Here is a 15,079-nt window from a genome sequence, read left to right on the forward strand (position 1 = left end):
TGTCACCAAACCAGAATAAAAGTCACAGTAATGTTTATTAGCAAATGAAGGGCACTGTCACACAGGTCATACGAAACACATATTTACAAATGTTCTAACACGAGCGTCAATGCACTTTAACTCCAGGCGCCGGTTTGAGAATGGAAACTAAACGTCGGTCTGTACCGGCCAAAGGAAGACGAGCTGTGCACCGTAGATCTGCGCCTTGTTACTCTTTGGGGATTTGGTTAGCTGCGTTAGCTCGTAGCACGGCCCCTGGACTCGGGTACGGCCGCTGCTGGAACAGAGGCCCCGCCGCCGTGGTGTCGGCCCCCGTCTTCGCCTCGTTGCGCTTCGGCAGGCCAGTCGACCAATTGCCCCTGTAGAGAAAAATGCTTGTTTAAATTAAAGGTCCCCTATTATACTGTTTTTCATCAATATATTACAGAGCCTGTCTCTGATTGGCTGAAACACCAAACGGATCATTGCAGCATTACCCAGAATCCCCTCTGTTTCAGTGCTGATTCTCTGTCTGTTACTTTAGATGAAAATAAGGAGCCCCTCTGAGAGAGACACCGACTCATAGCCTCGCTGCGTCCCGCCGTCTCAGGGAGGAGAAATCGGCGGAGCTGCTACTGAGAAAAGATTGAGTGTGTGTGTGTGTGTGAGGAAGTCCGTAATGGCTCCACGGATTGGTCCATTTGGATATGGTCACGTCACTGTACCCAGGAAGAAAAAGAGAAATGTCCAGCGAGGCATTCTGGGGCAGCAGACAGGTCTTCTCTGTGTTAGAGCTTTACTCGCTACAGGGTGCATTTTGAGGGTTTGTGACTCTGCAGACCGTTTACATGCATTAAAAAGCTTCATAACACAAGGGGACGGGTGATAACCGGAAAAGCATGACATGGCCCTTTAAACGGAACAACAACTCCTGTGTTCTGCACGCTAACATACTTTAGACTCTGGAGAAGCTTGGTCATAATAATTCATTTTGGCCCTGGAGACTATTTATAAGCAAAAGCCCGTGGAAGTAGAGTTTGAATCAAGATGACGTTTACCAGGCAGGAAGGGGTTAATGGACGGATGTATCAAAGTGCATTGTGGGAATAGTAGAGTTTTTCCAGCCTCTAATGCTTTCATTGTGTGCCATCTGTCTCTACCAAGTACATGGAAGTGGCAGTGTCATTTTGTGGAGTGCTCTTTAGGTCGTAAGTATACTGTACCTCGGGGCATCAGAGTACGCACTGGGGTCCATGGGGTCCATCTCATCTTCTTTCCTCCCTGAAGGACAGCGAGAGTTAGATCCATGTCCGTAAGAAACATCACTTTGAAAATGTTTGTGTTTATAATAATTATTATTATTACCTCTTTTGTTCTTGCTGTACGGAGCTACTTCCTCCCTCCGGGGCTTCCTCCGGTCTCTCTCCCTCACCTCGTCTCGGTCTCGGTCTCTCTCTCGTTCCCTCTCCCGCTCTTTCTCTCTCTCCCGCTCTTTCTCCCTCTCCCGCTCTCTCTCTATCTTATCGAACGGCCTCTCCACTCTCTCCTCCACCACCTCGGCTGAAACACACAAACGTCAGAAAATAAACCAAAAACTAAATCCACTCTGAGATTTTTTGCCTAAAGTGATTAATGATAGCAATGACGTTAATAATGTTATTAGTTTATACAAAATAAAAATCATTTATTAAATAGACTTTCGCATATATTTATAGGTCGCGATATCCAGCAGCCGTATATAAAGTTATTCAAAGTAGCTTCAAAATCCTAAAAGTAACCCGGTAAATCAATATATGAACGACTCTGAAATGGGCCACTAAGCAGAAAGAGTACTTTTACTTCTGGTACTTTACATGGACGCGGGAAGGGGGGGTGCTGAGGGGGCTGCAGCACCCCCATCTGCGAGGACCCCCCCCCCCCAAACGCGGCGCACCTACATCACCCCAATTCTGGCCTCATTGCACTGGCTTCCGGTTCGGTTCAGAATAGATTTTTAAAATCCTTTTATTTGTTTTTAAAGCGCTAAATGGGCTGGCTCCGGCCTATGTAGCCGAACTCCTCCATCGCTGCACCCCGGGCAGAGCCTGAAGGTCGGCTGATCAGCTGCTGTTGGTAGTGCCTAAGACCAGGCTCAAAACCAGAGGGTACCGAGCATTCGCAGCAGCGGGCCCCAGGCTCTGGAACAGTTTGCCCCTCCGTGTGAGGTCGGCCCAGACCCTGGGGGTTTTTAAATCAGCATTTAAAACTCACTTTTTCTCTCTGGCCTTCTGGGCTTCTCTTATCAAGAATAACTTTTACCCAAGACCGTTTCCCCTCTCGAACCTCTCGAGTTTTATTAGAGGGAAACGGTTTGCAGAGTGGCTTAGACAGGCAGGTAGACACAGCGTACCTCCCTATCTCTCATCAATTTCCAACTAAGGCTCCAGTGGGGACCTTGTTCCCTGAGTGTGCTTCTCCACCTAGTTTCTTACTCTCTTACGCTCTTACTTGCTACCCTTTGCCCTCAACCTATTCTAAGGGAGTGCTTGTTCTTCTGTCTGTCTGTGTCTGTGTCTTCTCTTGTTCCGATTAACCCAGCCACATCTTTGTTCTTGTTTTGTATCTATATCTACGCCGGGATCCGGAGTCGAGGCTGATCCTCTTGCTGTAGTCCTGTGTCTTGGATCCTCTATCCTGAGTTCTGGATTAAGTCGTGGACTTCGGGTCGTGGCTGAACCTTCTCTGCGGTCCTGCCTCGGGTCTCGTCTTGCTGCTTCCCTGATGGCTTCCTCAGGATTGTAGCTGACATCCTCGTGGATTCATCTTCTCATTACAGACACATGCATTTCCTAACATTCGGTCTATATGCTGTCAAATGTATTATCTCTTGGATTTGCACACGGCACCTATTGCACGTCTGTCCGTCCTGGAGAGGGATCCCTCCTCTGTTGCTCTCCCTGAGGGTTCTCCCATGTTCCCTTTAAACTGGGTTTTCTCTGGAAGTTTTTCCTTGTACGATGTGAGGGTCTAAGGACAGAGGGTCTAAGGACAGAGGGTGTGGTTTTTCTCATACTGATATTCTGAACAATCTTGTTGTTGTATTTGCTGTAAAGTGTCTCTACTGTAGGCTATCTTTATTGTATGTACAGCACTTTGGCTCGACCAAAAATCGCTTATAAATGTGCTATATAAATAAAACTTGATTTGATACAGTGTAAGCGCGCCACAGTTTCTCCGCTGCGAGACGCTACTAGCCCCCCCCCCACACCCCCAACTCTGACTGACTTCCCGCGTCCCTGGTACTTTAAGTATATTTTGAAGCAGATACTTTTGTAGTTTTACTTAAGAGTTTGAATGCAGGACTTTAACTTGTAACAAAGTACCTAACTGCAATAATGCTACTTTTACTACTTACAACCAGTGGTGGAAGAAGCACTAATATTATATCAAAATCCTGCAAAACAAAATGCACTTAAAGGACGGAAAGTAAACTATTGATTGTGCTGTAAAATGTATCAGGTGTTTGGTTATTTTATATAGTTTGAAGGATTTGAAATGCCTTACCTCTTATTTTCTTGGCAGCTTTTGTCACCAATGTATTTGGGTCATTTGGAGACAGCCAGGCCACCAGATCCGTCTCTGCGTTCCAGTAATAAGGAAGACCACTGCGGTGTAAAGAAAAAACAAATGAAATTAGTTCATTTGCAGAGATAGCTTACCTTGGTTGCTGATTGGCTGATGGTTACACACATCGTTATGACATCATAAAGTGGCCAAAATCTGATCAGCTCATTTTCAGACAGGTTTTTATAGAAATAGATCAAAAAGAGAGAGAATCTTTTTTCCTGAAACTTTCAGAGTCTCTTTCCACAGAGGGGACACATGTTGATGAAGAAGAGACATGAAGAAGAGGGGACACATGTTGATGTAGAAGAGACATGGAGAAGAGGGGACACATGTTGATGAAGAAGAGACATGAAGAAGAGGGGACACATGTTGATGTAGAAGAGACATGAAGAAGAGGGGACACATGTTGATGAAGAAGAGACATGAAGAAGAGGGGACACATGTTGATGTAGAAGAGACATGAGGAAGAGGGGACACATGTTGATGTAGAAGAGACATGAAGAAGAGGGGACACATGTTGATGTAGAAGAGACATGAAGAAGAGGGGACACATGTTGATGTAGAAGAGACATGAAGAAGAGGGGACACATGTTGATGTAGAAGAGACATGAAGAAGAGGGGACACATGTTGATGTAGAAGAGACATGAAGAAGAGGGGACACATGTTGATGTAGAAGAGACATGGAGAAGAGGGGACACATGGTGACGTAGAAGAGACATGGACAAGAGGGGACACATGTTGATGTAGGAGAGGGGACACATGTTGATATAGAAGAGACATGAAGAAGAGGGGACACATGTTGATGTAGAAGAGACATGAAGAAGAGGGGACACATGTTGATGTAGAAGAGACGTGAAGAAGAGGGGACACATGTTGATGTAGACGAGACATGAAGAAGAGGGGACACATGCTGATGTAGAAGAGACATGAAGAAGAGGGGACACATGTTGATGTAGAAGAGACATGAAGAAGAGGGGACACACAGCCATAAAGATGTCGAGGTTTGTAAATGCTTTTTCATGAACGGTAGGAAACCATGAACACACGTACCAGGCAGGGTCGAACACTTTGTACCAGTTTGTCGGCAGATTCTCCACTCTGGTGGATTCATAATCTACGTTGTTGTCGTCGTAATCTTCAGCAATAATCTCCTCATCTCCCTCTGGAGGAAACGGAGAAGAAAAGTCAGTTGAAACATAAAAAAGATATATGAATGCTAATACTCCCAAATGGTTTCTTCTAAAATGTTTTACCTTGGTCCGAAGGTTTGAGAATCCCTCTCTTTGCCAGGCGGGCGAGCAGCGCTGCAGGAAGAGGCATCTGAAGGGAGCAGGAAGATGAGAGGGGTGCACCTGAACCAAATACCCCAAATAATTAAACCAACAGAGCTTTATTTGTATTCATATCTTATTTCATATGTTTCTTGATTAACCCTTTGTTTATGTATGTGGAAGGAAATAGTGCGAGACCAATGTGCAAGAAATGCCGATGAAGTCAACTATATACATGTCAGAAAGAAATATAATAAGCTTTATGTTGGAGATAATGTTGTAAGGGACCAAGTAAATGCAGGACTCTATATACATGCACATAGGAAACATATACAAGAATAGCACGTAAATATTACAGTGAAATAAAATAACATCCAGTGAAAAATGTTTGCACACGCCACTGTCTATAAGAGAGCAACAACAGAAATACAGCAAGGTTCTGGTTCCGGTCCATGCTGCATGCTTTCGTACCTCTGTGAGCCCCCCATCTAACATGTTAGCGTGTGTCTCTTTTTGCTTATCAGGTTTAGTCAAAGTCTTATTTATAAATTAAGGATGCATTCTCCATTTAAAAGCGACCCGCTTGGTGAGGCAGAAACTGGGAGATTAAACCAACACACACCTGTTGTTTCCGTATATATAACCCTATACATACACTACCACTAAGCACGTATACTGTGCGTTAAAGTGATGAAATAAGTCAAATATTACCTTTTATTTCGTATAAAATCGCCTCTGTGATCTCGAGGAGACTTCCCACAACAGCAAACAGCGCGCGCGGTGATGACGTAGCACCGTTGTTTCCCTGACGACAACAAAGATGGAGGAGTATGCTCGTGAACCCTGGTGAGATTAGTTTTATTTTTAAAAAACATGTCATTTTCGATGTTCATTTAAATGTTTTAACATCGGATAATGTTTGGTCTTCTTGTATTCATGTTGTAGATGTTGTTAAAGGCTCTCTGCGGGTTAGCCTGTTAGCTTAGTGGAGGCTAATGAGTATAAATAGATCAAGCTGTGGGCAGTTAAACAGAGAAACTGAAGCTACATTTTGATCTTGTACTTAATTAAAAGTACCAGAGTGTAGGACTCGAGTAAAGATAACATATATATCTGCATTTACTCAGGTACAGCTTCCCGTTTTATAAATACAATAATAGTTTTTTTACAAGGTCTCAATAATTAATTGAATGTTATTTATGTCACTTTCTGCTACTCATTGCTTTTACCTGCTATGCACCTTTTGCTGTACATATAGTAAATACTCGAATTACTAGTTTAACGGTCATTCCAGAATATATAACAAATCTAATACTCCATGCCCAAAAAGCTAAAACATGCACTTGTTGTGTTAACCATTTAACTGCCAGACCAAGAAAGCTATGGACATTTTTTTTTTTTTGCATTTTCTTATCAAATGGGCCACAAATAAGCACAAACAATTATTTTGTTTTGTTGACTGAAATAGCCTCTACCAACTGGTCGAGCTGGCCTTCTATGGTAAAAGTACATTTTCAACAATCATCATATACAGTACAGTATTTGTATGCATCAAACTCAAATAAAACAAAAACTCAAATACATGTTTCTTTTATGGAAAATGAGCAATATATACAACCAGATATATTCATAAAAGATAATAAATTATAATTGTAAAAAAACTAAAATGGAAAGTGTTTTTCATGATTAAAAAAAGGCTTGCTAATCTTACTGTATATGCTGAATTGTCCTAACAGGAAACCACTGGCCTAACAGCAAATGTCTATATCCTGTGTTGGGCTAACTTGCTCATCTGTGTGCAACTTTGGGCTGAATGCCATGCATGAAAGGTGCTATATAAATTATTATCACTCTTTCACTCTGAGACTCATAAGGCAGTACTAGATTTAGTCATATTACCAGGAATCTAGCCATTTATTTTCCATATTTTATTGGAAAACATCTCTGAAACTCTGAAAAAGTCATATGGCTAGCTTACCATAAAAGGCCAATTCGACGATTGGTTGAGCATATTTAAATAAATAAAAAATTACACCCTTGTTAAAACTTTTTTTGTGTATCAAGTTATCTAATTGTGTTCAGTCAGTGCCCTGCCACTACAATATGTCAACAATGATATGAAAAGTTGACCAAAAAGAGGGATTTCTTCAGCAGTGATTTTTAGCATTGCCAACTTTCTCAGAGGAAGCGAGCTGAAGGGCTTTCTGTTCGAACCACAGTGACATCTAGAGGTTGTTTTGTGCATGACATGTCAACCAAAGGGTAGAGCTGGCTGAATCAGGTGGAGTTACACTTTCTTTTTCTTTTCAACAAGATATCAAGACACAAAATGTGCTCTACCAAATGGTGGTGCTGGCAGTTAAAGTGTTGTCTTGAGACAAAATGTATATAAAGTTGTAGAAAAAGTGGTTTCAAAATATTATTTAAATTATCAAATAGCTCTCGAACATCCCCTAAAATGGCATTTTTGTCTTGTCCCCGCTTCTTGGTGACCAACTTGCATGTTAAATATAACATTTAAAATAGGGATTTTATTTACTTTTGTTGGTATTATTCTATTGATATATGTCTCTTGTAATGGTCAAATCAATTTGTTAAATCATAAACATATTTTAAATAACAGTAATTTTGCACAGAAGGTGTGTCCCGCAACATGCGCTCAACCCTGTTACCCAAACCTTTTTGTCACATGATGACACAGTGGAAAGGACACCAGCAAGCCATGTGCTAGTGCCATGGGTAGACCAAAACTAAGTCCTCTCGTTTATTTTTCATATTTTTACAATCTTTTCAGTCTTAAAGGTCCCATGTGATGGCCATTTCTACTGATCATATTTCCATTGTTGAGGTCTACTCAAATAGATTTTCATTGTCCAAAATCACATTTTTTGTTCTCACACAGCATCTCTGTAGAGTCTGTGTATTCACTCTCTGTCCTAAACGGCTTGTTGGAGCTCCTGCCCCCCCCTCCCCTCCCTGTGAGCCCAGTGTGCTCTGATTGGTCGGGACATTGCGAGGCTCGTTGCTGCGAGGAGCGGACAGGTTTCCGGGTCGGCGATACAGCGAGAAAAAGCGAAACTCATCCTGAGCACACAAACACTCACAGCTGAAGTAAAAACAATAAGTGTGGCTTGATATTGAGAAAGAAAAAGGTTTATAACGCTGTGAGAACGGGTCTGCGGAGAGCATTTCTCCGCCATCCCAGAACAACCTTCATAACACACAAGAGTGTGGCACTCTGACGCACTCAACCCTGTTACTCATATCAGAATAAAGCATATTAATTTCAAAGTTATCTTTCTTGCGTTAGATATCCAAGTTTGTCCTTGCCTTGAAAGTAGCATTACATGCTACATCTAGCAATACTTCCCGAGGTTAAAGCTAACATTAGCATTGATTTACAACCCTGTTACAATAATTAGAGTAACAGGGTAAATTCTTCCTCGGAAAATATACATTTGAAGCCGAGCTGGGCAAATCCCTTTTTGATGGTTTATTATCTGTTTTTCCTAAATACATTAAAAAAATTATAAAATAAAACGTTCACTTTTCAAAAAATGTGGTGTCTAAATTGTCCTCCAATTCAGGAATGTCCCTTAAATGTATATATTGCACAGTGTTATAATACATTATTAGTATGTTTAAGATGCATATGTTCTGTAGCTTTGTCGCCGTCATGAGAGAACCATGTATCGCTATATTTGAAGAGTTTCTCAGAAAGACAGCCCATTTTCCAGCTGATCCGATAACATACTTCATTGTATGTCGTATGTCGTATGTCGTATGTCATTGTCTCCCCCTCTTCCTTGATGCAGTCCCTGGAGGGTAGTGGATGACTGTGGGGGGGCGTTCACTATGGGCACTATTGGAGGAGGGGTGTTCCAGGCCATCAAGGGCTTTCGTAATGCCCCCGCTGTGAGTACACCACCACATAATAACAGTTATGATGAGCCTCACGGTGTTGTTTTAAAGGCGGTATTAAACATAGCTTTAATATTTCAGGGTGTCGGACACAGACTGAGAGGAAGTGCGAACGCAGTGAGAGTCAGAGCTCCGCACATTGGAGGTGAGGACGTCTTTTTGTATGAATATTTTCTATAACTGTAGCTCTTGGAGTTTCGATAAACTTGAAGCAAACATATTAGCGTTAAAGAATTTCCTTAATATAAGTTAAGGTCTATTGTCTTGTTTATTCAATATTCTATGAAATCCTGGTACGGACTATTTTTTTTATATTTTTTGAAATTTAACAGCCCCTGATTTAAATAACTAATAAACTAGACTTAATACGCCGTCAGCTCAACTCAGGTTGACGTTCCCGTGTGTAAAAAATACTTTATATCATCTCTGTTTTAAACATGTTTGAGCAACATAACAAAGACCTTTAACCTTCTAGAAAATGATGAAACAAAAAACCAGACTAAAAGATTATCTCGGTAAAAAGAAATATCCCTCAACACAGTAAAAACTTAATGTAGAAATCATTAACAAACGAACCAGGCAGGGTCGAAAACTTTAAACCAGACAAAAACACAAAAAAAGCTCACATCACTACAATAGAAGTTAGATGACAGGTGCATGCGTGCGTATTAAATGAAGACCTGTGAAAGAGTTGGTTATATTTGGATGCCACAGACCAGGTTTGATATCATTGTGTCCTAAAACTAAAAACATACATTGAACCGGGTGTTTTTTGGTTGTTTTCCAGGTAGCTTTGCTGTATGGGGGGGTGTCTTCTCCACCATCGACTGTGGTTTGGTTCGTCTGAGAGGCAAAGAGGATCCGTGGAACTCGATAACCAGCGGCGCGCTGACCGGAGCCATCCTGGCCGCTCGCAGTAAGAGGGAGCTCAGAGAAAGCTAAATGATCCGACCACATCAACACGCTAAAGGTCCCATGACATGGCCATTTCTACTGATCATAGTTCCATTGTCGAGGTCTACTAGAATAGATTTACATTGTTCAATGCTCCAAAATAAACAACGTGTTATTCATTTAGTTTACAGGAAAAAGACCCATCTATAGGCAATCAGCTGAAGTCTTCACCAGCAGTTGTACACATTAGCATTAGCATGTGTGGTAGCTGGTCATGTAAATCTCAGAGGAGACAGAGGATGCAACATATATGACTGTATATACGGTTTGAACATCTCTGCCACGTATGCGGCTTCAAGTGTATAATGTTCGTGTGTGTTTTACGTGTATAAAACATACGAGACCTTTCTGGTCTGGGGGCATTACGCGTGTGGCCGCTGTTGAAGCAAGGTGATGGACTCATTCTTAGTGTACACCTCATGCTGTTGAATGTGTTTGTCTGCAGGTGGGCCGGTGACCATGGTGGGCTCGGCCATGATGGGGGGGATTCTGCTCGCCCTCATTGAAGGAATTGGGATCCTCCTCACCAGATATGCAGCGCAGCAGTTTCAGAACCGTGAGTGAGACAGAATCAGAATTCCTTTATTCGTCCCACTGAGGGGACATTTGCATTTGTTACAGCAAGAAAAGAGCCAAAGATTAATGTTAACCAAGAAGCTTAAAACATATTAAAGATGCAGAAGAAAAGTTACACAATTTACAAAATACACATCCTGTAACAATTCTGAGAGATAGCAGCCAGGTCTATATTGCACAGTTATTAACGGCATATATATATATATATATGCACATAATTGGTAGTGCACAAGCTGATTGAGTTTTGCATTCATATTATTGGTTGCTATAGTGTTCAGCAGTGTTGACGTGTTTCTGTTTCCCAACACAGGAAGTTATCATAACCCTGGTTTTCCTCAACAAAGTGAAAATGTATTACTTTTTTACTTACTAAAAAACAAGCTCTGTGGCAAAAAAAATTAATGATTCAACAAGACACATTTTAAAAATAAAAAATAATTTCTAAAAATATTACTTACTGAAGGAAATAAACCAACTTCACCACCAGACATGTACACGCTTCAAAATGTACGGGTTAAAATGGAACTGTAAGCTCGCTGTTCTGCACCGAACAGCAGAAAGACAAAGATGTTTACTAGCTGCTGAACATTGTGAAACTATTTCTCTGCTAAAGAGCCTGATATTTTCCTCCACAGTCAGTGTAGGGCAAAGTAGAGCATAAAAGAAGACGTGAAAATTGGACTTACATTCTGCAAGTGCACCGAAATGTGACTCTGATTTAATGCTAATGCTGCTCTGTACCTGCTGGATGTACATGTGCACCATATTATCCTAAAAAGTGAGTATTTTAGTGATGTTACTGCTGCCCCTTAAGGTCCTTACCAGAGGTCGCGTTAACCGAATATATTCCGGCTATGACGGATTTTTTTTAACAATGACGGAAAAATCTGAAAGCAGTCCGTCATTTTGACGGATTAGAGCAAACTCAGAACAGCGCCAAAGTTTCCCCGCAGCAGGGCTCCGGTGTTATGTCTTGTTATGGATGGCCGCCAAAAAGGAAATTATATCGTTTCCAGACATAATTTTGCCGTACAAATCATTGAAATGTCAGTGTGTGTACAGATCGACGGGTAATAATGGATTTTGACGGAAATGTTACGATCCTGTCCGTCAAACTCACGGGCAGCGAAAAAGTGTAGGGCAACCTCTGGTCCTTGCACACCAAGCCGATTTCGACCGTCGATAGATGTCTGGTCGTCGATGAGCGTCGTGTCGCCCTACTCAAATTGGTGTGTCCCGCCCCGTCGTGTCTTTTCGGGCCTGCCGACACCTTCCGGCTAAAGGCCGTCGGCTAAAGGCAAGTCCCCAGGAAGTGCGCCGGACTCTGAGGAAAATATTCGTTGTGGCCAAACGCCGGTACTACACTTCCGTATCAGTCGCTGGGCCCGGAAACACTTTTTCCCATTGACTAATATTGGGAAAGAGACGTCTGTAAATCGTTGAATACTTTTTTTAAACTAAATAAACTACCCAGTATGTATAGCCCTTATTAAAAACATTCGGTCCTCAAGTTGTAAAATGTGCTAATAACGTTATTCTGAGAGTTATTTCCCTCTGCATTATGAACGCGGATCTAACCCACGGGACCGCGCCGCCCGGCACGTTCATGTGACGTGTTCAGTTCTACATGAGATTTACCTTTACCCATGGATGCCCAATAAGGACGGATTACATGATTATATGAATACTTTCGTGACGTTTCACTCTCTCAAAAGTTGGGCCATTTTGTCTTCATGCGCCAATGAGCAACTCTCATAGGAATGAACGAGGCCCCGCTTCCCACGCTGGATCCAGTTCTTATTATACATCCATGGCTAAAGGCCGTCGGCCAAAGAAATCACTCTGATTGGCTGTTCAGCTTAGCGAATCAGTGCATGAGAAGCGAAACGGAAGTGAGGGACCCAAACAAACTATTAAGAAGGCTAATGTGAGATTTCATTTAACTCCAGCTCTCGACTCAGGTTCGGGAAAGCCCCGTGAGCTTCTCGCTGTAGAGTGAAAATGGAACGCACACGCTATTTGCTGTTTGTTTATCTCACGCAGTCTGTTCTTCTCTCGGTTATCACGCAGTCTGTCTTCCGGTTGTTGTCTCTTTTGAACGACGAATACACACTACCGCCGCCTGCTGGTAAGGAGAGTTATTGCCACTCACGCATGCGCAGTTCGTACGTGCTTCTTGGCCGTCGGCTGAAGTCTTTGCGGTGTGTTCCAGTGCGACTGTTGGCCGAGACGCGAGGCGACACAATAGTCGTGTTCTTTGCTGTCAGTTTGATGTGTAGGCCCCTTTAGGCAAGGCAAGGAAAGTTTATTTATATAGCACCTTTCAGCACCAGGCAATTCAAGGTGCTTTACAAAAATGAAAGACATTCAGATAAAGGCATTTAAAAACAGTAAAAGCTAATAAAAGAAACATTAAAAGATAAAAGTTACAGTGCAGTCTAAGATATGAATAGTTCAATTATTTCGGTTCTTGATTTTTTTATTTATTCACAGAACCTCCCTTTGGAAATCCGAACATTTCCGTCCCGATTGTTAATTTAGACTGATTGTTTCCACCATGTTATGCTCGCATGACATCCACAATCGAGAGCCCAATCTGTTTAATTGAAAGTCTTTCAGTCCCTCAAAGTGCCCATGCAATGTAATTAGAGTCCCGAACACAAATCTTCTCACTGCAGTCGGACTAATAGCCCACTTGTGCAAAGTGAAACCCATTAGAGGATGACCGCAGTGTGTCACTTTGTCAGCAAAGTCCTTTCTGTATTCAGAGAGAGGACTCTTGAAGCAGACGGTGAATATCTGCACGAATCAGAAACCCTTTAACTGTCCCACATTACAGCGTTTAGGGACATGTTGCAGATATAGGCAAAGGGACAAAGAGTACACTTGCATATGGAATAGAAATGCACACATACGTTATTAAAAGCGTTAAAATATAAAAGTATTGAATGAGCCAGTAACGTTAACAAAATGTAAGGAAATGAAGCGTAAATTGAGTAGTATGATGGTAAAAGAGATGTGGCTACAATGGTCTATATTAAATTAAAATCAGGTTTTAGTAAATGTAATAAAATTAGTAAAAAACACCTTTAAGTTTATTTCACTTCTTTTGCGTGATGTGATTTGTATGAGACGCGTGTCTGTTGTCTGGCAAACTAATAATAAGTATTGTATGTGGTTTAAAACAAACTCAGAAAGTAAAATAATACATTCATATTATTTACACCTGTGTTTTTTTCAGCTCTTCCCTTTGCAGAGGATCCGAGTCAGTTGCCTCCGAAGAACTGAGGCCACTACTGTGGGGACAAGTAGCTGCACTTTATACTTATACCTCAGGGACTTTACTGTGAGTTTTAGTTATTTATCATTTGAATGTTGGGACATTGAAGATTCAACTTATTGTCCTTACGTAGTACAGGTACCATGTAACAAAATGGTTTCTCTGCATTTGACCCATCCTAGTGTTCGGAGCAGTGGGCTGCCATTATGTACGGCGCCCGGGGAGCAGTGTAGGGAACGGTGCCTTGCTCAGGGACACCTCGGTAGCACTTGGTCTTTCTGGGACTTGAACTGGTGACCTTCCAGTTGCCAAGCCGAGTCCCTATGGACTTCGCCACCACCGCCCGACATGTTTGCACCTCCAGCATCTCACGTTCTGTATTACTCATCTGTTCACGTCGATATGTGTGGGTTAAATGTGCAAATCTGATATGTGTTTTAAATTAACCAACATCTATTTATAAGCCCTTGTGATGCTCCTTCTAAACAGTTTTCCGATTTCTTAAAGCACCCATGTCATGCTTTTCCGGTTATCACCCGTCCCCTTGTGTTATGAAGGTGTTTCTGCATGTGAATGGTCTGCAGAGCCACAAACCCTCAAAGTGCACCCTGTAGCGAGTAAAACTCTAACACAGGAAAGACCTGTCTGCTGCCCCAGAACGCCTCGCTGGACATTTCTCTTGTTCCATTTGTTGCCAGATCAACAACAAATGACCGGATTGGCTCAAATGGACCAATCCGCGGAGCCCCTCCCACACCAGGACCCCTTGGCTAACTAACAGGGAGTCCCATTGACTTGCATAGAGCTCCCTGAACACTGGTAATAGACGAGTTGCGGAGAAATGCTCTCTGCGATCCATTCTCACAGCGTTAGAAACCTTTTTCTTTCTCAATATGTTCTCGCAGTATCGCCGACCCGGAAGCCTGTCCGCTCCTCGCAGCAGCGAGCCTCGCAACGTCCCGACCAATCAGAGCTCTGTGGGCTCACAGGGAGGGGGGGGCAGGAGCTCCAACAAGCCGTGTAGGACAGAGAGTGAATACACAGACTATACAGAGATGCTGTGAGAAACCAATGTGAGTTTGGAACATTGAACAATGTAAATCTATTCTAGTCGACCTCAACAATGGAACTATGATCAGTAGAAATGGCCATGACGTGGGACCTTTAAGAGGACAAAAAGAAACGGATATAAAATGATTTATTAACATTATTTCCCAATTTCACTTTACCAAAATCATTCCTGGTCAAAATGACCAAATATTCCTTTTAAGTTGGAGTTGTTTTCCCTTTTAAAGCCCGTTTGTCAACAAAGGCTCTACTTTTTAATGGGAAAAAACACAAAACATGACTAATATTCTGTATCCTAAATGCGAGTTTATTTTCATTCTTTTCCACTCTCTTGGTTAGGTCGATTAGCAACAACATTGATTTTAGGGCATCAAACACTGCAATGCACTATATTAGAGCAGCAATGCCTCAAGTGGAAACTAA

The 15,079-nt window shown here is 42.1% G+C and overlaps 2 protein-coding genes across 4 annotated transcripts; one reads left to right on the top strand and one right to left on the bottom strand.

Annotated features, from left to right (window-relative positions):
- Positions 1 to 16: 16 nt before the first annotated feature.
- On the bottom strand, positions 17 to 5,649 carry pqbp1 (polyglutamine binding protein 1). 2 transcript variants are annotated; one of them, XM_034086972.1, is made up of 7 exons: positions 5,569 to 5,649; positions 4,840 to 4,906; positions 4,637 to 4,748; positions 3,523 to 3,623; positions 1,345 to 1,539; positions 1,203 to 1,260; positions 17 to 359 (listed from the first exon to the last, which is right to left on the bottom strand). In XM_034086972.1, exons 2-7 carry the CDS (start codon positions 4,904 to 4,906, stop codon positions 209 to 211), a joined length of 684 nt encoding a protein of 227 aa, XP_033942863.1. In that variant the 5' UTR covers positions 5,569 to 5,649; the 3' UTR covers positions 17 to 208. The 2 variants fall into 2 exon arrangements, with proteins under 2 accessions (XP_033942863.1, XP_033942864.1); XM_034086973.2 differs by having other exon boundaries at positions 4,840 to 4,938; positions 5,569 to 5,648.
- timm17b (translocase of inner mitochondrial membrane 17 homolog B (yeast)) lies at positions 5,629 to 14,029 on the top strand. 2 transcript variants are annotated; one of them, XM_034086975.2, is made up of 6 exons: positions 5,629 to 5,703; positions 8,673 to 8,772; positions 8,860 to 8,923; positions 9,566 to 9,694; positions 10,178 to 10,288; positions 13,550 to 14,029. In XM_034086975.2, exons 1-6 carry the CDS (start codon positions 5,678 to 5,680, stop codon positions 13,594 to 13,596), a joined length of 477 nt encoding a protein of 158 aa, XP_033942866.1. In that variant the 5' UTR covers positions 5,629 to 5,677; the 3' UTR covers positions 13,597 to 14,029. The 2 variants fall into 2 exon arrangements, with proteins under 2 accessions (XP_033942866.1, XP_033942865.1); XM_034086974.2 differs by having other exon boundaries at positions 8,673 to 8,923.
- The last annotated feature ends 1,050 nt before the right edge of the window (positions 14,030 to 15,079 follow it).

Source organism: Pseudochaenichthys georgianus, chromosome 7 (assembly GCF_902827115.2).
Source record: "Pseudochaenichthys georgianus chromosome 7, fPseGeo1.2, whole genome shotgun sequence".
NCBI classification, from domain to species: Eukaryota; Metazoa; Chordata; class Actinopteri; order Perciformes; family Channichthyidae; genus Pseudochaenichthys; species Pseudochaenichthys georgianus.